Source organism: Tachypleus tridentatus, chromosome 1 (assembly GCF_004210375.1).
Source record: "Tachypleus tridentatus isolate NWPU-2018 chromosome 1, ASM421037v1, whole genome shotgun sequence".
NCBI classification, from domain to species: Eukaryota; Metazoa; Arthropoda; class Merostomata; order Xiphosura; family Limulidae; genus Tachypleus; species Tachypleus tridentatus.
This window is the reverse complement of record NC_134825.1, coordinates 70781265-70803785: the sequence shown is the minus strand read 5'-3', so window position 1 is coordinate 70803785 and position 22521 is coordinate 70781265. Positions and strand designations below refer to the sequence as shown.

General features: G+C 30.0%; 1 protein-coding gene across 2 annotated transcripts in view; it reads left to right on the top strand.

The window, feature by feature from the left end:
- Positions 1 to 22088, top strand: part of LOC143251799 (transcriptional adapter 2-beta-like) — a 55275-nt gene extending 33187 nt beyond the window's left edge. For both annotated transcript variants that reach the window (XM_076503044.1, XM_076503051.1), the window contains 8 exons: positions 472 to 551; positions 5787 to 5858; positions 9249 to 9313; positions 11408 to 11460; positions 12220 to 12254; positions 13691 to 13776; positions 14611 to 14673; positions 16922 to 22088. In XM_076503044.1, the coding sequence (XP_076359159.1) occupies positions 472 to 551; positions 5787 to 5858; positions 9249 to 9313; positions 11408 to 11460; positions 12220 to 12254; positions 13691 to 13776; positions 14611 to 14673; positions 16922 to 17044 (577 nt within the window). In that variant the 3' untranslated portion in view covers positions 17045 to 22088. The remainder of the gene's footprint in view (positions 1 to 471; positions 552 to 5786; positions 5859 to 9248; positions 9314 to 11407; positions 11461 to 12219; positions 12255 to 13690; positions 13777 to 14610; positions 14674 to 16921) is intronic.
- The last annotated feature ends 433 nt before the right edge of the window (positions 22089 to 22521 follow it).

Below are 22521 nucleotides of genomic sequence, written 5' to 3'. Positions count from 1 at the left end.
AGATTAGTTACAAAAACTGTGAACAAATGCAGTGTCTTATTTTTTGTTAGTTTTTTATATTCTTTTTGTGTAGTTTAATTTACTTCGTCCCTTTCCAAATTTAGTATGTATGTACTGAGCATTAAGTTTTTATGATGCTTTTACTAATATTTGAGGTAATAAATGACTGTTTAGACATATATTTTATTCAGTTTGAGGCATATCATTTTTGCAGTTGTAGGAAAGTTTTTATCTACATGTCATTTTCAAGGGATTATCTTGGGGTCACCAACACTGTTGATGTGACTGGCATAACCAGTTAGCTTTTTCTTCTGTAAAATCTAATGTTAAAACTCTAGAATTTCGTATGTATTTTCACAATGATTTTTTTTTTCTGCAGTGATAAAGTTTATCTGGCTTACTGGATCTTTATTATGTTTATTCATAAAACATTTCTTGTGTACATGGATGCTTTTTTATTATTATTATTAGAGATATGCAAGAAAAGATGAGAGTGTTTTGCCAGTTTCAAGCTGCCACAGAACAAGAACAGTTTTATCAAAACCTGCAAAGTAAGTTATCTGTTTTTTTATATATTTGTTTCTTAACTCTAGTTAGTCACTAAATTTTTGTCACCAGGACTTTCAGAGTGCAGTTTATGTTGTCTATCCTGGAAATGAATGAGAAAATATATTAGCCCAGGCTATTATTTTATGAATAGGTTTCATGATTGAAGTTACACACAGTTTGCCTTCTCTGTTTTTCTAATCTTCTTGATACAGTTAGGTCAAAGTGTTTGTTATAGTGTTATCAATGTATATGAAGAAACCTGCTCTCAAAGTTCAGTGGTAAACACAATTTCACTTTTTTAATTTTGAAAAAGGAATAATTAAACAAATCCCCAATTTCTTGTATAAGAATCATACATTTCTTTGCATGGTCTTGTTCATCCTTTATTTCTTTATCATAGTACATATGTTTATAAGGCAATATCTAATTTTTATAGCCTTCAATCTTTGTTTATACAGGTGTAACTAAAAAGTTACTCACTTGCCACATCCTCTCTTTAACAAATTGTCAATAATGCTCTCTGATATTTTGTATTTATAAATAATAGAAAGACAATATTTTAATTTACCAACTGATGTATATTGCTACATTATAATACTCACTACAGAAGATTAGTTATATCTTCTGTTGTTTGAAAGTTACTTTCTTCCTCAGTGTAGATTGAGTAGTTGAGAGTTATTTTAAGACATACATGTCTTAGTCAGAAAGTCAGTTAAGTTATAATAGTAATAGGACTTTGTGCTATTATTCTGTATTTTTATATGCATCCTTCAGGCAAATAAAAATTGGTTCATCATTTCTCTCTATGTGGAGGTTGACATGACACAACTGAGTGATTTTCAAAATTTATTAGAACTCCTTAATTATCATGGTATATGGGTAAACTGCATTAAAAGTTAGGTAATCAAATTTTAATATAAGTTTTAAGTTCTTAATTGTATAAGAAATTATTTTAAAAATCTTCAATCTCTCTAAGTATGAGGATTGTAATATTCACTCTCTAGGCCTCTTCTCTTCTCTAATTTATTTACCACCCCTCCAAGAAGTATGAAATTTAACATAAATTACTCAAAGTATAATTTTTATACCTTCAATATCATTTATTTATAGGACCATAAACTAGAACTTCAGACCCACCCGTTGTAATATTATTTATAAACAATAGAAAATCAAAGTTTTAGTCCATTAAATGACATATTACATTATGTTGTTTTCAGTATGGAGAATTGTCCATTTTGCTACTAGTTTAAAGTTTCCTCGCATGGGGAAACAACCAATCTTTGATGAATTTATTGGCTGTCATTGTATTTATAGTTCAGAAACCTGTGGACATTGTCATGTTATTATCATTTGTTCTTTGGTGCATTGTTTAATTAAATAAGAAATTTAGTGCAGTAGTACCATTACAAACTCAGCTGATTTGAATGAGTCTGTAGTGAGAGGATTAACAATGGGTGTTGCTCTTTAATCCTATCATCATGGGTATCCTTTACTGTGCATGACATAACATTTTAGCATCTTACATTCAACATTTTATTAAACTACTTTGTGTTTATTTTATACCAATTAGTATAACATCAAATCTGAGTTAATAATCTATATTTTAATAATATCTCAGTTTTAAGTTCTTAACTTTACAAGGCAATGTTAGAAAAATTTTTAATTTCTGCTAGTGTAACATCTCTAGGCATCTTCTTTTCTCTATTTTTCCAAAACGAACAAAATTGAGCGTAAATCACTCATTGTTAAATCTTCATTGCTCAAACAGACTGTAATTCTTAGTCTTAAATTTTTGTTTCATTACAGAACTGTCAAGTACAAAATCAGACCCCTCCTGCCACATTTACCTGTTTTTATTCTGTCTTTCAGATTTGTTAGTAGTTTTCTCTTACATTTAATAATATTATCTATGAGCGACAGGAAGTTGAGTAGTACATAGGTAATGTAATTCGATTACAGAACATGAACTGCTTGTGCTCCAATTTATTTACAACTTATAATGGTGCAGCCACAGTTCAATGAACAATAAAGTTTAATTATAAATATAGATGTATACTGTTATGAGCTTAAAGCTGCTCAAGCTAAACAAAGGTAATTTCATGTTACAATATGAAATCATTTTAGAAAGTAAAAAAAGGGGTAATTTAGATTTATTTTTGATGGTTACAAGACTGGTCAAATTGACCAATCATGTTTTGAGATAGAGTAAAAAAATAACAGATAAAATATAAAGTTTTACTGGGAAAAGTTTGAAATGTATATAGGAAGTTTTAGGGATAACACAGAGAAAATTTGAGATGAAGAAAAGTATTTTTAATCGTAACATGAAAATCACTGTGCACACAGACTATTCAGAAGAAATACTTTACTAAAATATATGATTTTTTTGTGTGAAAGTTTTATAATGTTAACTGAAAGACTGCAAAGGTTTCTTGGTGAATGTATATGTTTTATGTTCTATTTTCTCCACCATTTAACTCCAACTATTGTCATTAACAGTGCAATAAAATGTTCAAAATTAAGAAATTTGAATATATAAGTACCTTTTATTAGTTCGTTGAATAACCTTAAAATATCTTCTTACTATTTAATTTATTTAATATTTAATTTCAAGTATTTACTTTTTTACAAATTTTATATTTTTACTGTTTTATTTTCCTTTTCAATTTTTTATCTTGTACATTGACTCACTTCAACAGATGTCCTCAGGCTATATAACTTTATCATCAGCAGAGATGGCTGACAAGATATAGTTTGTATCTGCCATTTTAGGAAAAATATTTTGAGTAAGGTGAAGTTTAGAATAATATTTTTAAAAAATCATCAAACCTTTTAAATGTTAATTTTAAAATATGAATAATACATAATTACCTGAAACATAAAAGTAAAACCTGAATACAATTTAACTGTGAATTAAACTATTATGTATAAGATCGGAAAATTCCCAAGCAATACAATTAATATTCTCAACAACACTTAGTGACAGTTTGCATATCATTTAAAAATAAGTTATCACTAATATTTCTTGGTAAGCTTGAGAGATTAGACTCAGAAATTTGTTCTTTTTGTTGGTTATAAGCATGCCATCACAATTCTAGAAAAGGCTGTCATTTAGCAACAGATTATTTTGGAATGTGGACATGGCATCCATCAGAGGGGGAGAAAGAAATAATTAATGAATCATTAATCTATTTTAATATGGAACTTGAGTTCAGAACACAACTTTGTACAGGTAGTAGCTTGTCTAGACTGTTGCTGAGATTAAGATGAATAGAAACAGAAGAAATCAAAGCTCAAATATTTTTACTGAAAGCATATCATGTAACAGAAAAACTGAAGATTTAATTGTTCTGTAAATTTGTTTTGAAATAAAGGAATAATTTTGATTGTAGAAGACTTCGGATTATAACATATTTGATAACACTAGTTTCAGTAAAATACACTGATAGTAAAGTGGGTTAATTAAATTTTGAATGCAACTCAGTCGTACTTTTTGGAACATGCAGTGAAAGGAATTTGAAACTTGTACCAGAAGTCATGGGGTTAACTCGTACTGTTGACTGAGTTTCGTTAGTTAATTGGAACTCTTTTGAAACTTATATTTGGAATATTGACTCTTCTAGTTTAGATCAAATTAAGAAAACTTAGTAGTATTTTTATCTTTAACTTGCCTGCTAATGTACCTTACTGTTCTTGCCACTGAACCTCAGAATCTATGACGAAATCATAAAAGAAGCCACTGTGATAACTATGTTTGATTTCAGTGATGCTTCAGAGTTTGCATTATTGCCTTGAGTGCATGGGTTTTGCATAATGTTTATGTCATCACAGCTGATGGATGAGGACACATTACTCATTGATGAATATTAAATGCAGGTTCTGGAACTTATGTTAGTACATTTAGGCCTTTGAAATTTAAAATATAAAAATTGTTATAGGAAGTTTTGTTCAGCTGTCTCATCACTGGAAATGCCAATTTAGGGAGAATCAGTTCACTTGAATGTATGTCATTTAGTGTACCAGTTCTTTCAATGAATACCATAATAGCAGACCTAGCACCCCATGGAGTTGAAGAGAAGACAAAGAGCCAGAGCTCCAAAAGGTCTAAGAATAAATCCTGTTAAGTCTAAATCTGCCCAGATGAAAGCCCTACATAAAATACAGTGTGTGGGTATTTCAGTTCTGGTTTTGGAAGTAACCACTACATAACACTAGAGCATCAACTTCAACATCTGTACTCTCAATTCATACAATGGCTTCGAAGTTGAGGGTTGAAAGGTTAGGTTGTCCACAAAGCTTCTCACTGAGTTAGAATAGCAATTCATCTTAAATCATTCAGTAATTTTGAAATATCACTCTCAAAATCAGAGAGTCAGGTGGATAGGAGCTTAACTGGTTTATAATCATGAAGAAAATTGTCTTTTGAAGTATAGAGACCTGTATGTACTCAGTTCTTGCATGAGAGGTGCCAGACTGCAATGGCACAGTAGAGATCTTAATCTATATTGGAGTATTTGTTTTTGTGGCTTCTCTAGATGAGTACCTCCAATGAAGAGTGTATATGTATGGTCTAGGATTAAGGTTTTGCTTTGTATACTTTTGTTTAAAATTTACATTTAGAAATCTTGTGTTCATTTGTACAATTCTGATTTGCATATTTTATATATATGTAATTATTTCCTGTGATGAAGCTTTGTCAAACTGATACGAGTGTTTGAACAGTCTTCATTCTGCTGTTATCAGTTTAATACAATTCCAGAGAGTTTTGTTTTTTATTGTGTTGTTATTTGTTTACTAATACTTGTGTCAGTGGTAACTTTCTTCCATACTATCCTGAAAGTAAATTTAAAAGATCATTAAATCCTTTACTCACGTATTCTCCAACTAACTTCTTCAGTGAGTATGGCACAAAGAGCCATTTGTGTATCTTTAAGCTAAACATCAAACAAATGTATTGAATCTCCAGTTAGTAGGACCACCTGAATGCTCTGTGAGAATATCCTTTTGTATTGTAAATGCTACAATATTGCATTTTTGTATATTTATTTCATCCAACAAGGCTCTTAAAAATAGTTTACTTGTGAATATTTTTCTTATAATTGATAGTATAGAACACTATATAAAAAAATGAAAATGTGTAGGAGAATATAGTCATATTGGGGGCACAAAAGTTTGCAATTTACGTAAGCAGTTTATTGTTATGAACTAATACAATTTACAGAATTTCCTAATTTCAGAAGAAAAAGAAGTGAAATCAAGGATTAAAGAACTCATGAGATATAGAAGAAATGGTCTCACAAAATTAGAAGGTAAGAAAGATATTAGTGTTTTTCATCCAGTTTTTTATGTTTTATTGCAAGATGTCTAAGAAGAAGGCTTACGTGATCAGGTAAATATTTTTCAGACATAGTGGTAATAAAATGTGGCTAATGATAAAAGCCTCCTTCGTAGTGGCTCAGTGATTACCTTGAGAGCTTATGCACTAAAATTCAGGTTTTAGCACCCATGATGGACACAGTGCAGATAATCCATTGTATAAATGTGTCTCAGGACAGCTGGTATGGGTTTCTTGTCATCACAAATTCCATTGTATAGTTTTATGTGTAAACATAAAACAAACATTGCTGATAAAGATTAAAACCTACAATGTTGTAATGTGCAATGCCTTGTCTTTGAGCAACAACTAAAACCTAGATTAACAACAAAGAAAGGAGAATTATAGTTTTCAACTGATAAAAGTTATGTCTGGATTAAGAAATTCAACATGTAAGCAAGGTTGTCAGGAAAACAAAAGTTTAATTGTTGAATTAATTTTCTTAGGCATAATTATCCAGTTTCTGATGACATTCTTTTGCATTTGAGCTGCTTGTTTTAATGTGTCTACAAGAATATTAAGGTGATTATATATGTATATATATATATATATATTCACACTGATGGCCAAAATCTTAAGGCCAATGAACATAAAGAAAAAAATATGCATTTTGCATTGTTAGACTCAACCACTTATTTGAGTAGAGCTTCAAAAGATGATAATAAGAAAAGGGAAAATAAAAATAAATGTTTTATTTAATAGGGAAAATGTGAACACTATGAAATTAGCCTAAATACTAGCTGGTTAAAACTTTAAGACCATACGAAAAAGAAGTCCAAAACAGGATATGAAACGCCCAGCAAGAGGTCTCAGTAGTGAGTTGCACGGCCGTCATTGCAAATAACTTCATGCATTCACTTTGGCATGGTCGATATAAGTGTTTGCAGAAGGCTGGCTTCAATGTTATTCCAAGTGGTGAAGATAGCTTCACAAAGATCATGCACTGCTTGGAATTGACGTACATTTCTATAAACATCCCTTGCCATCCACCCCCAAACATTTTCAATGGGGTTCAGTTCGGGCAAACATGCTGGATGGTCCAAAAGAATCACGTTATTCGCTATGAAAAAGTCCTTTCTCCTGTGGGCATTGTGGATTGCATGTTTGTCTCACTGAAAGATCCAGTCATTTCCACACAAGCAAGGGCCTTCAATCAATAATGATGCTTTCTTCAACATGCCAATGTAGCCAACTGCTGTTTGACGTCCCTGTATAATCTGAAGCTCCATTGTTCCATAGAAGGAGAAAGCACCCCAGATCATGATGGAACCTCCTCCACAGTTTTTAAAGCCTTTTTCTCGTAAATGCCATTTTATTGTTCTTGAGCTGCATTCTGTGTCTGTAAGGGCCTTAATCTGGTTCAATGATCGGCTGGTGTTTTGCTGGACAACCCGTTGAATCCTCGTGCTTAACGCTGGCGAAATTTTCATGGGCCTACCACTTGAAATTCTCATTCCATATCCCTCAGAGTCTTTTAAGAAATTTACAACAGCAGTTTTACTATGCCCAATCTCACCAGCGATGGCAAACTGAAAGAGACCTTGCTTTTGCAGCCCAACAATTCTGCCACATTCAAACTCTGTGAACTTTTTAGCCTTTGCCATGTTTTTACCCAGTGTAACAGTGGAGATTTCAGTGGGAGATGTTGACAATGCTAATGCTTGAACACAAATGACTAAATTTCGTAATGTGTTTACCGATTAATGCTTCATTTTTGTATGGTCTTAAACTTTTAACCAGCTAGTATTTAGGCTAATTTCATAGTGTTCACATTTTCCCTATTAAATGCTAAAACATTTATTTTTATTTTCCCTTTTCTTATTATCATCTTTTGAAGCTCTACTCAAATAAGTGGTTGAGTCTAACAATGCAAAATGCATATTTTTTCTTCATGTTCATTGGCCTTAAGATTTTGGCCAGCAGTGTATATATATATCCTAGAAACAAGAAAATTTTGAATCTTCTGCTCTGTCATTCTGCTAAACCGTACCGTAGGAAATTTAGTTTTTTCTCCTATCTCATTTTGTTAGGAGTATTAGTAGCAATTTATTTATTTCATTATCTAGCTGTTCTTGCCATTTCTTAGATTAACTCGCATATGGTATAGTGATAAGAATTTTTTGTCTCTAATCACATAATGGATTGTGAAACCTCAGTGAGCTTTGTTTAGTAAGATAAGATTTTAGTGGTAGCTTGTACAAATCATTATTTATTTTCTGAATAGCAAATATTATTTACATTTCAGATACATTAAAAACTTGTTTTTGTACATGATTTTAAAGCAGTGGTATGGATTAAAGGCCTTTTTCACCTGTTTAAGGTTTATTTGTTCCACATTATCAATAAGATATATTGGAAAGATATTTATGTACTTAACTGATGAACTAGCAATTTATTTAAATCATTTTTGTATACATCATTTATCTGTTTTTGGTGCTTACTTTTCTTCTAGTAGGCTGGTTCAGGAAACCTATCTGAAATTTATGAGATATTTACCAGAAAAACAAATCACAAAAAATTGTCAGTAAATTTTGATAATTAATTAATTTTATAATTATAGTTATTTGTACTAAGTATTTAAAAACTACATTTTTTTAAAGACTGATTTATAAGAGTAAATTTAACCCCTGTTTTGCTGCAGCAAACCCAAAGTCTAGTTTGTAAGTTTTTGTATTGAAACTAAAAAAATACAAGCCTAGGTGTTGTTTATTTCATTAAACTCCTGGCAATTGTTTTAAAATATTTTAACAACCAAGAAGCTAGGTTTAGTCTTATTTTAGCAACTAAATGTCTTGGTGTGGTCTGCTAGTTAGGGCACTTGACTCGTAACCTGCAGGTCTCAGGATAAAACTGTTGCTGAAAGTACTTGTTTTTGCAGCAATTCATGCATTATAACACGATGACCAATCTTGCCACTCATTAGAAAAGAGTAACTCAAGAATTGGATTATGTATTGCTTTAGGCCCATCATGGCCAGGTGGTTAAAGCACTAGTAATCCAAGGGTCCTGGGTTTGAATCCCTGTTGCACCAAATGTGCTTGCCCTTTCAGCTGTGTTATAATGTGACGGTCAATCCCACTATTCGTTGGTAAAAGAGTAGCCCAAGAGTTGGCAGTGGGTGATGACAAATAGCCGTCTTCTCTCTAGTCTTACACTATAAATTAGGGATGGTTAGTACAGATAGCCCTTGTTTAGCTTTGCACGAAATTCAAAACAAAACAATGTATTGCATTTGAACAAAATTTTGAATGAAAACATAAGTCTATTAATAAAACTTCTTTGTTGTGTTCTAAATGAAATAACATTGGTTATTATTATCTTATAGAATGTGCAGCATTTGAGACTGCCAGGTACAAGAGGGAGAGAAAAAAAGAAAACAAGAAAAAATCGGTAAGTTTGTGAACTATTTTTAGCACCCAGTCTGTAAGTCATGGAAACATTTTCGTGGACTGATTCCCAAATAAAACTTTCTAGTACTCTCTTTTCAAAAATAATTCAAACAGAAATATGAACTTTTTACAATATCTGGAACCTGTACTACCCACCATTATGTTTTAACTCGTACAGGTTTCCAGGCTATGAGGAAGTAAAACCCGTACCCTCTTGCAGAATTCCATGCAAAACACAGTAGTAGTACAGTACATGATCTGAATACTCATACCTTTGAAGCCCATTTCTTCAAGTTTTTTTATAGTGATGGCATTTCCAGTCATCGTTGTCTTTGTGATGATGGTTTCTCTTTGGAATCACAGACAGTTACCTGCCAAGTTGGTTACAGGAGCTAGTCCATTGTGTGAAAGATGAGATGGCAGCAGCTGTACCAGAGTTGCATGAATAGTAACAGCAGTATCAGAGGTTGGCAGTGGCAATAGTAGCAGTAATACTAGGGTAGCATCATCAGCATGGCACATTAGAGAACATAGACCAACCAGTTATTTTATGTTGTAGACCAATCATGGTATGCCAGCAAAAACACTTCTAATGTTATCAGTAACCAAGTCTGTGCATTTTTGTAGCTAAGCACTATTGAGAGGTGAGTCTGGTCTCATATGATGAAAGTGCAGTTCATATTACCCAATCAAATTACATAATGCACAGTCTGTTTGCGAGTTGCTCGTTAGCATAGCAAATGAAAATTATTATTTAACTGTATTTTACGTAATCTAAAAAGTTCTTAATTTTTACATTTTAATTACTTTTATAATGATAAATAAAGAACACGCATGAAAAACAAGAAATACAATAGTTACATGAGTCTTTTTTTTTGCTGTTGACTGTTGTTTAAACTTAACCCTACTTTTTATTCTCATGGTACTGTTGCACTAAATAATTTGTATTTAATTAAATAATGCACCAAATAACATAGTATAATAACAAGCAAAAGGTAGACAATGTCTCATAATTATTACAATTTTTCTGGTTTCCTAACTATGTGACAAGAGACATTAAAATTCAGCTAAGCTCATAAGTGTGTTTCCCATGGGAATAGTTTAAACTGGAAATGAAACATGCAGTTGTCTATACAGAAAGCAGTATAATACATCACTTGACAGATCAAAACTTGGCTTTCTAGTAATTTTAAATAATGTAGTATTTAACATCAGAGAGAACTACCAGCAATTCCTGAAAGAGAAAATGTTACAGGTGGGCATAGCAAGATGGTCTTATGTTTTTCTTTTATGGCTCTGTAATTAGATAAGATTGAAAGTTATAAAAATAATGCTATGCCTGAGTAATGAAAACATGATCATGAGTAATTTCCATTAAATTTCATATTTCTCAGAGAGATGATAAATAAATTAGAGAAAGAGATAGCAAGAGAAAAAATGTCACAATTCTCATGCCAAAGAAATTCAGGATTTATTTTAAATATTGTCTTGTGAAATTAGGTACTCAGAACGTACAATGCAATGCAAGCATGTAGGTAATGTAAATCATTAGCATAACATGAGCTTCATGTGCCTACAAGTGATCTACAAGTTATAATGGTGCATACAGTAGTTAGTCATGGTTCAAAGGGCAAAAAAAATTAAATTATAAATAGATGTATACTGTTACAAGCATAAAACTTTTTAACATAAATGGAGGTAGTTTTATGTTACAATTTAAAGTCATTCTAGAATCTAAAAAAAGTCATTTGGAATTATTTATTGTTTTTTTAGGGATTACGGAAGGAAATTTGACATGAAAAATATTTTTAATATTAACATGAAAATCAATTTGCATGCAGACTATTCAGAACAAATACTTCACTAAAAATGTGATTTTTTTTGTATGTGAAAGATGTATCAAATTAAGTGAAAAACTGTCAGATTTTGTGACGATGTACACACTATATTGAAAGTTGGAAGTATTAAATCTATAAAAACTTTAAATGAATATAGAGAGGCCAAATTAACTGAGCCCAAGTTGAGAGAGTTAATTAGTCTTTCTGCTTGCTACACAATAAAAAATGAAGTTAAATTTGTTACCTTTTTTTTATAGGGTAGTAGTGGGTCAGTACACAGAAGGTCAACTCTTGTATCAAAGAAACCAGAGTAAGTAATGGTGTTTGTAGATAATTTCAATAATGCTTCTTTCATCTTGTGATATTTGGGTATTGTGATATTCCTTGGACAGTTCTCATATTGTAACATGGAACAAGCTTGGCAGAATTTAGTATGCAACGATTTTATAGGAATTGATATTGATAGTAAAGGTAGCATACTATGAATACTTAGATGTTATTGAAGTGACATTAATTAAATGATTGCATACCAAATTATGCTCTAGTATTATTGTTCAAAAAATTAAGAGGTTGAAAGAGTTTCACAAAGATTAATAAAGTTGATTTTGTTTAAGTTCTTATTTGTAATAATTTGTTTAATATAAAATTTGGGCAACAATATTTTCTGAGTTTGAAAATTTTACAATAATTGTACTGTTTAAATTATAAACTGAATTTTCAAAATGCATCAAAATAAAATAAAATATGGCTGTTGATATTTTCTCAGATTAAATATAAACACCAGCATTCATCAGGAGTTCACACAGTACATAAGATTTGGTGACATTGTAGTTCTAGTATTTCATGTTTATAAATATATGATTGCTAATTAAAATGCACCCAATGCTTTTCAGTTTTACTAACTTTCCTTTTATGTTTATTGATGAAACTTTTCCTATTTAAAAAGTTAACAGGTGTGACAGTTATCAAGTGTCATAATGCAGGGTTTCGTTTTCATGTCTTTTCATTTATATTGTTGACTATTTTTTTCAGTTTTAACTATTGTATTTCATTTTTTCTGTCTTGATAGAGAAAAAGATGGAGAAAGTGGGCAAGATAAACAAGGTAACTATTTGTTCATTGCAGCTTGTATCATCAGATAAAGTAGTCACCATAGACATGAGTTGGTGATATAATTACTTTTATTTTTGTGATACTTCACATGTGGTAGTTTAGAGAGAATGTGTGGAATAGTTGGATTAGAACTCTACCAGGTCATTGTATGCAATACTTGTTGTTTCAATAGATAAAAATATATATGTAGAGGAGCGAACAACGTTTTGACCTTCTTCGGTCATCGTCAGGTTCACAAAGAAAGGAAGAGGTAACTGACCCAAACGAGCCGTTTTTACATATATTTTTCTCCACAAGTGGGTTGTCTCGACATCACTGGTTTCAGTAGATAATGTTTTTACTGGTTGGGTATGTTGTGTCTGTTGGGGGTGTTATGTTAATAAACATATAGTTTGTTTAATTCTTTCATCACTGTTTTTGTGTATGTTCTGATAGGAAGAGAGGAGCTTTAGTCTAGATATTAAAGCAATTAATAAATTGCAGCTAAAAGAAGGGATACAGTTATAAATAAGTCCAAGCATATTAGAAATATAAATATAGCTGAAGCAAGCAATATATATATTTATAGTAAGACTGACGTAAATAGAAAAGTGAACCAATATCATTTTTTTTATACTTACGATATTAATATTGAAAATATATCAATATTACATACATGCAAAAAGTATAATTAAAAGTTGAACATTTTTTTGGAAACATACTTTAGTAATTTATGCTACTGAACACCTGATTTTTTGCAGTCTGTTTTCATTCTTGGTACAATAATAAAATTATTTTAAAATAATACTTTTCAAAACAAAACAATACTTTAATCATGAACCAAGTGTATTAAAACAGCCAGTCACCTTTTTGACACCACCAACATTAAAAGTTACTGTTTTAAAACTATTTAAGGCTGGGAATATGAAAAAACAACAACAAAAAAAAAAGATTTTCAGTATGAATTAGCAGCAGTATGAATTAGCAGCAGTATGTCTAAGGACACAGCAGATAGTTTAATGTGGATTTGTTCTAATAAAAAAACGAAGTATTTCCCAAATTAAATTCCAGTAATGAATCAATTTGTTTTTTTTTTTTAACTGCTTTAATGCAATATTCACCACAAGTGAATGGCGTGTAAGCTTTCCACTGTCTGTTTTATTTTGTAGATGAGTTGAAAGGAGAGATCAGATAGAAGTTTTAGATTTTCCTGATGTTACATACTGAGCTTAAAAGTTTATCAGTCTTTTAGAATTGTTGTACATGTGTGAACAGAATTGTAAATTAAATTAATTACCTTCTAGCAATTCAGTGTATGTTATTCAAACAGAAAGTGAAAATGTTTATTTAAAAAAGTAAAAGTGCATTATTATTGATCTGAAGTTTTAACTTGTGAATGTATGTTGTAATAATGGATTGTATAGAATTAATATTTTTTATTTTTTTAGAAAAAACAGTTTTAAAAGAAGAAATTAAAGAGGTTGACATTTCAACATTACCAAACTATCAGCTTCTTTCTGCCAGAGAAAAATTAGTAAGTAAATTTTAGCTATTACTTTTGTATGATAACAGCATATGTTTTAATTGTCATAATCAAGTAATAATTTATTTAATATCAGGTGACATGTCCTGTTTTTTCATTGTTATTTAATAGAATTACTTTAAACTAAAAATAGGGTAACTGTTATTTCTCACACAAACTGTAAAGTAGTACTGTATGTCCTCTTGACAGTTTTATTTACTTCATAAATGGTTCTTTGGATGTTTTTCATAGTCAGGCTATTTAATCCTACTGATATGGGTCTTCCTGTTGTCACAGGTCAAAGGCCAATTTGTAGACTTACATTCAGTATTTTATTGAACTGCTATTTCATGAATGAATATCTATATGTTTGGTATCAAACTGCAGTTGATAATTATGTTTTAGTAACACATATTAGTTAACTTTTTAATTTAAAGTAAATATTAAAATAACACATTGAAATATCAATTTTTATGTTTCACATGTTATATTGAATGAAACATTATTTCAAATTAGATGTTTTTGATGTCCAAAGGCAAAGTATGTAGTTTCTTATGGATTAGAAACTGCAATAGTCTTTATTCTGACCATTAAAGCTGCTATTCAAAAATTTTGTAGAGGGTAAATGTAAGAAAACAAATATTAATAGTTTACTTCATTTATATAGAAACTACATGGATAGTAAGTGAAGAACATCTTGTTCTAATTTCACTTGTAATGAAGTATGTAGATTACATTATGTATGACTCATTTCTTTTTAGGTCTAGAAAGGTTTTGTTTGTATAGTTAAGTTTGAAAAGTAACATGAAAACAGAAATATAGTTTCAAACTTGAATTTCATTTCAGTTGTGCTCCACAGTAGGACTAAAACCAGCACAGTATATTAGCTTTAAGGCTGTTTTACTAAAGGTAGGTATTAGAGGAGCAACTACTACATATAGAACAAAACTTAACTGTCTGCATCTAGTGGGATTTCTGCATTTATAGTGATCTAAAGTTAGAATAGACTTTCTAATAAAACATTGTGAGCCAGTATAAAAAAAAATAAAACCTAACAAAGTTTGTTTTTATAAAACCTAACAATTTTGATCAGAGTAACAAAACGTTAATAGGCACAAAATTTTACTGATAAATATTTTAGTTGAAGTTTTTATAAAACGTGTTAGTATGTTTTATGTTAAGCAAGAATATCAGCTTATTTATCTTATGTATTATTTGCTTAAATTAAGTAAAAAAATAAATTGACCTACCACTGTTCAGAAATGTACAGCTATTTATTGATTACAAGTTGTACAGTTTTCAGCATTTAAACTAAAATGTTTGCAAAGTATTGAGGAAAAGAGTTTAATGCTGATATATTTGTGGTTTCAGCTTGTAAGTTGGATCATTTTGAAATGACAGTACTGGAAAACTTTTAATTCGGAAGGTTTAACTAATCTCTAAATGCTAACATACCAGTTCTTCTGAATGACATTAAAGTTAATTCAAATAAAATAACAACAACAAAAAATAAATAATATGTTATTAATCCTCACCCTAAGAATCTTGTTTGTAGTTGTTCATGAAAGTTGGTGGCAGTATAAACAATAAAAATAGCATCTGGACCACTACTATGTCTGTTGTATTTCATCTGGTCTGATGAACTCTTCATCCATACAGGATACAGCAGGTGTATTGGGGTTTATATAGCATATTGTTTTTTCTTTCACTCATAAATTCTTGCAAAAGTCTAGCTTTCATTAACACTGTTGGAGAATCCTTTAACATCTAGCTATAAAAATGTTCAAGCTGTACTTTAGAAAATTATAATTTGTTTAAAAAAATGTATTTAATAATCACTCACTTACAGTTCTGTTGGTTCAGTGAAAAGCAGTAATTTACAATGCAGAAAACTTGATGTTTCAACACAAAATTAGGACACGTTTTTTTCTTCATCAAGTTTTGTCAAAATCAGTTCATAATAGCTGCAGTAAACTAGTACATTTATCACTTTAATTACTACAGTGAATAAAGCTGCAGTAAACTAGTACATTTATCACTTTAATTACTACAGTGAATAAAGCTGCAGTAAACTAGTACATTTATCACTTTAATTACTACAGTGAATAAAGCTGCAGTAAACTAGTACATTTATCACTTTAATTACTACAGTGAATAAAGCTGCAGTAAACTAGTACATTTATCACTTTAATTACTACAGTGAATAAAGCTGCAGTAAACTAGTACATTTATCACTTTAATTACTACAGTGAATAAAGCTGCAGTAAACTAGTACATTTATCACTTTAATTACTACAGTGAATAAGTTCTTTTCTCAGCATTACCAGTACTTTAAGTAAACAACACAGGCAGTTAATATTGACAACATCCAACTAGTAAAAGTCCACAGTGATCTTGTTTTTCAAGCAAAATATAACAAAGTTAAAAATCCTCACAAGTAGAAATGAGTTCAGATTCATGAAAACAAAAGTACCTAACCAAGAATTTAGCTTATACCTTTTTCATGGCAAATTGGTTTAAACGTCTTATTAAGTAAAAACTACTGCAAGTTAAGACATGTCAAATTTAAAATCAATGTGACTTTACATTGATGAAACGGTAGAGTTCAGAGGGGTTCACATGACCAATAATCATAAAAATTTTCTTCTACCTGTGATAAAGAATTTTTAAGAAAATTTTAAAACCTTATAGCTTAACTAATATCAATATTTTACCCTGTGAAAAAAAATAATTTTGGTAAACACTCATGGTTATTAATTCACATTTAGCACACTTCTTAATGTTTAAATGAAAAATTATAATCCAGTTGATTTTCTGAATACTTATGAACATGAACAATTTTTTTAATTACTTTTTCTTTATACTAGTATACCACTTATATCCTTCATACCATGTGATATTCCATTGTAAAAACACTAAGTGGAAATCCAATAGAAGGATTGTTGGACAAAAGTTTGTTTTGAAAGTTAGGTAGCACAAATGTTATAGTTAAACATTTAGCAGTGTAATTTAAATAAGTGTTACATTTGTAGAAATTAATTTCTTGTTGGTAAACAGGATGTCATTAAACCAGCAAGAAGTTTTTTTTATTATTATTTGTTAAATGGAGGACTCAAAATATTGATTGTTTCAATCAGTAAACTTTTATATATTTCAGGACCACTTAAAAAAGAAGCAAGGAAACACTGTCAAACCTAAATATCCAGCAGGTCTGGATAAAACTATGAGGAAAAAGATTATCAACTACTTAGTCCACAGTGGATGGATTACTGCACGTTAACTTCCATTACCTCAGGAACCTAAATATAAGAGGGAACATATTTATAAACTAAATGTCAGAACTGTTGTGTCAGTAGATAACACTAGGCTAAGTGACTTCATGAAGAGCCATATTTTTGGTGTGGTAACTGGTAGATCATCCAACTTCCTAGTTTGTATTGTATAAATTCATTAAATGTATAGGGTAGAGTATCAGTCATTGAATAGTATTTTTCGGGAGTCACTTTTGACTGGTATGTACATATTTGTTTGTTTTATGCTGCAAGGTTGATCATGATGTAACAAACCATGTAGAAAAGTATGAATTGAGGTGATATATGAATTTTGATCCTTGGTACAGGACAAAATAGCTTGTGAAATATTCTGGGCCATTGGATCCCACCAGGTGGTACAATAACCTTCAGGGATATGTGTAGGTCTTGGAAGGAGTATGCAAGCTACCTCTTAAAATAATCTAAAAAACGATAGAATTAAATTCAGCAAATTAATAAAAATAAAGTACCATAATGGTACTTTGACACTAGTTAAACTTTCAACACTATAAACATTTGTGTTTGATTCAGTTAAGTTTGCTTTTCCAGTCATGGTTTGAGGTGCTTGTGTTTTGTATTGCTTTTACAGTTGCAGCCTTCTTGCATTAAGTACAATATATTTCGACTGTGATGTTTATTGTATAAAAATAAATGTTTGTGATGTATTGGCATAGAATAAGGACATGTGAAAGTGTAATGTGTAAAAATGCTAATGGTTAGTACTACATGAGTGAAATACTCATGTAAATAAGGATCAGCTTAGGAGTACTTAGTCAAAAAAAAAAGGTGCAGCAGGACATAATCATAAACAAAGTCTGCTATAGGTTTCATTTTTGTTGAAATTAAACACACTAAGTTATTGTTTCTTTTTACAGCAGTATTTTTTATTAAGGATGCTTGTTGCATTTTCTAATGATTTTGAAACAAAATTTAGATAATAAGAGATGCAGATAACCTTTAAACTTTAATTTTAGAAAATATTTGAATTAAAAACATTTTTTACATTAAATATTCATAAATATTTAAAAAATTATTTTCCACATAAATTAACTTGCAGTATGAATATGTAAACTGTGGGCTTTTTGAGTTACATAATGCCAAATACTCACCACCAGAGGATTACTAGTTGTTTTAAAAGATGTTTTCTTTTTTATATTTTAGTGTACCAGTTCAGCTTCTTCAAAAGAACAATGGTTTTAAGTGAACTTAGAAATCAGAATTTTCTGAATCTTACAGTATTTGACTTATAAGTATAACTTTACAGAGTAAATTTATTCCTATAATTTCATGTCAGTTTTTTGTTACAAAGTGAGAATTTTTTGAAAGATGTTCATACATTGTGTTACTTAGAAGATTTTAAACTGTAAATACGTAAAATTGTTGAGACAATCAGTTTGGCTGAAATAGTTAATTTTAAGAAATATTATGTCACTAGCTTATTTCTTATGTAAGATCTCGTATAACAAGGTATTCAATAATATTTACCATAAAGAATACTTGGTTTTCCAGTTTCAACTAGTCTATAAGGTTTATAGAGGTTTTTAACATTTGTATTAGGAATCATTTACTATACAATTTTAAATTTTCTAACATTTATAAAACAATATTTCATTAAAAAGTTCAAATTAGAAACATATGCATAATTGGAAGAAATTAAAAATTTACCTAAGGGTTAAATAATGCATCCTCTGTCATATTAAAACTGCAGTGTAAACATTTGTAATACCTGGGTGAATGACAAAGACATGTCACTGCAGAATGGATCTTTTGGGGATTTTATCATAAACAATTTTATTTATTGAAAGGATTCATCAAAAGGAAATAAGTTACAGTTATTTGACTTTCTTTTATGGAAGATGAATATAGATATTATTTTAACTCTTTGGTGACATTTTTCCACTGATACTGGTGAAAATATGCTAAGTTTGAAAGATATTCATGAGATATTCCATTATTATCCACACACATAGAATAGGGGAATTAGTTCTTTCTATAGAGGAGACATTGGTATTCAGTGTACATAACAATGTTTGTTTCATTAAAAACTAAAGTAAAAGTGAAATTATAGACATGCTAATATCAATGTAATACTGAGTTGTATCAGCTTGGGAAGTTATAAGTATGAGATCCTAAACTTTACTGCATTTTGCCAAGGATCATGCATCATAATACAAAGTTTTCCAAGTTTTCGTACTTGCAAGGTGTACACATAGATATTCAGAATAACTTTAGGAAATATAAACCCTATTGAATGTGTTTAGCTTAACAGTAAGCTAAGGTGTTTGGCTGTATCATAAATATTCTAGATGCATGATTCAAATGGCTTCTAATTTTTAAAAACATTACTGGAAAAGAACATGTGTGTACAACACAAAGAGAAGGTAGGCTAGATAAATATGGTTTCTATGAAAGCAGGGTAGTCATGTAGCTACACTGGAAAAGTATAACAGTTGAAATTCTAGAACATTCCAGTGAAAGTTTGATCAGAAAAAGTGACAAATTAGTTGAGGTATTATGCTATTTTTTGTAATAAATGCGTGGTCTTTATGATATCCTACATCTAAAAGGACAATTCTTATGCAAAGTTTTACATAAGATTACAGATTCTTGTCTGTAATCACAAATAAGAATGCATATTTTTTCTGCTCTTTTTTTTTTTTTTATTGTTAAGGGAATAGCTTTTTAGTCAGAAAATTACACTGAGAACACTTATATTTCATATGCTGCAAAAGAAACTTTTCTTACACCATCAGAACCAAGTGAATTGTTACTTAGTTTAAATAATATTTGTATCAATTTTATACGAGACATGTTAGTACAACAGTTACACTATGTAACAAATTTTGTTACTGGATAGTATGTGTTATTTCTTAATTGCATGTTAATTGCTAGACAACAGTTACACTATGTAACAAATTTTGTTACTGGATAGTATGTGTTATTTCTTAATTGCTTATGTTGTAAAAGTACAGAAAATAGCCATTATTCCCTTCAAACTTTGCTTTTGTGACCTGGACAATTAAATTTAGTGATTAACCTATTTTCCATGCAAAAACACGCAAATTTGCATTTATATAAGGTCTGAATAAAAGAACATATGAATCAAGATTTACGTGTATTTATACTAAAGTTATACAAAAATGTTTAGAAGTGAGTAGTTTTTCGAGATTTGCGACTGTAAATCACTTTCAAGTATCACTCCCAAATAAAGTTTCCCATCATGTTTTCATTATATGCTCCCAGGTCACAAAAGCAAAGTTTGAAGAGAAAAATAGGTCTTTTTCATTTACCTTAAGCATAAGCAATTGGGAAATAACACTTTCTGCCCAGGAACAAGAAAAAGTAAAAATTTTGTTACATAGTGTTATTAATATAATGTTCTGTTGTGTCTACAATCCTATAATCCACTTGCCTGTTTATTACTGATTTCATAGTCTGTCTCTACATTTCTTTCTATGAGTATCAATGAATTTTGAACTTTTATGTAATTTCCTACTGTCACAAAGAAATCAACTGGCTAAATGAGAAATTCCCCAAGATATTCTAGAATTAGATTCCTACAGCACAATAGGCACTTGCATTAGTGTCTTTAAGCTGTTGTTGTGTACTCTAGTAATTTTTATACCTCATGTTAATAATTATGACATAATTAGATCACCTACATACATGTAATTAATTACCAAATCAGCCCCATGTTAAACATCTAATGCTTAGTTAATTAAAGTCACTATTACTTAATTATTATTATAGTTTGCTACATGGTCGTGGGAACAACTTCAGGTCAGTTATTTATGTAATTTTAACCATTATACATTCCTGATAAATTTAATCTTATTTGCCTTTTTTTTTTAATTTGTAAGTTAATAAAATTATATGGTAGTTTAAATTAAGTCTTTATTTATATACAGGACTGGCACAAAGTAAGTTTTGAGTTTAAACTTACAGGTGGTGGAAGAATTATACAGTCTATAGTTTTACCAGATATCGTAGACATGCGAAACCTAAATGGTCAAAGGAAAAGCTCCTACATGGAAGTACAAAATAATTTTTGGTCACAGTGTATCTGCAGAAAGCAATTGCATATTAGTGTAAGTTATATTGAATGTTCAGTATGCCCTCTATCCATTTCCAACAAAAACTGCAGACCAGGTGAGACGTGATAAAAAGCAGCACAGTGTATATATTTAATAGTATGCATAACGTAATATTTTTTTTTGTACCAAGTATCAATAATTAGTAGTGTAATAACTCTTAATCAACAAGTGAATGAATGAGTTCTGACATTGATCTCGTACTTAACTGTAATACGTAACAAAATATTGACAAGGAAATACAGTTTCAAGGTCACATTTCAGTGCCACCTGTGTTAATTTTTTTGGGGTGTATTCATTGTGTTTTTGTGCATGTGACAAAATGAGATTGAACAGTTACCCTGCCACATACACATTTATACTCAACATATTTTGTGCCAGTTCTGTGTTTAAATTATACTTAAAAACCAAGGAAGCTTTCAAAGTATTCAGATGAAGGTTTTGCTGCACTAAAATGAGGAAAACAAACCAAACCAAAGGTGTTTAAGTTTCTTCCAGGATTGGCCATGCATTAATATTTAATCTGTACTTCTCAAAATTGAATCTGTCTGAGCAGAAAATATATGATCAACTTATTACTTTCAAAAGTATCTGTCTTACCCAAACTTCATACTAAAAAACGTAAGTGTTTACTACTTGAAGTAGTAATTAAAATAATTAGTTAAATGTTATGGTTTTTGTATTATTATTATTATTCGAGATCAATTATTGAGTATAATGAAAAATAATAGGAAGGTATACTCTTATGTGTAATGGAGTAACTTTAATTATTTGTAAGATAATACATTTGAATATTTCAACAGTACTCTAATAGACAGCTACATGTTAGTGCCAAGAGGTGATTTCACATCACTGAAGTTTTCACATTATTTATTGTACAGTTTTGTAAAATGTATATAAAATAAAATCTCCAACCTTTGAACTTGTTTCTGTATCTTTCATCAGAGCAAGTGTGAAGAAATGTTTACAAGAAAATATTTTAATTATAGCATCATATTAACCATGTTCTTGATTCCACAAGTATCACTCACTGAAATATTCACACTTTTAACTTCATCAAGTACTGAAAAACTTGGATTTTAAATTTTTTTAAAAATTAAGTTAGAGAACCTATTGTTTAGCCTTGTATTCAAAACATACCTTGGAAATTAGTTCCAGGAAACAAATTTAAAATTTCATAATACAAGCAGCAAAGTGGATGGAAAGTAATTTCAGCTTCTAAAACTTAAATCTGTAGTCCGTATTAAAGATTTATTTCTTAAAAGAAGAAATTAGAATATTTATTAATACAAAAATAACTGTTACTTGTTAAATACCACCTACAAATATTTAATGTTTAAAAATAGAAATTACCT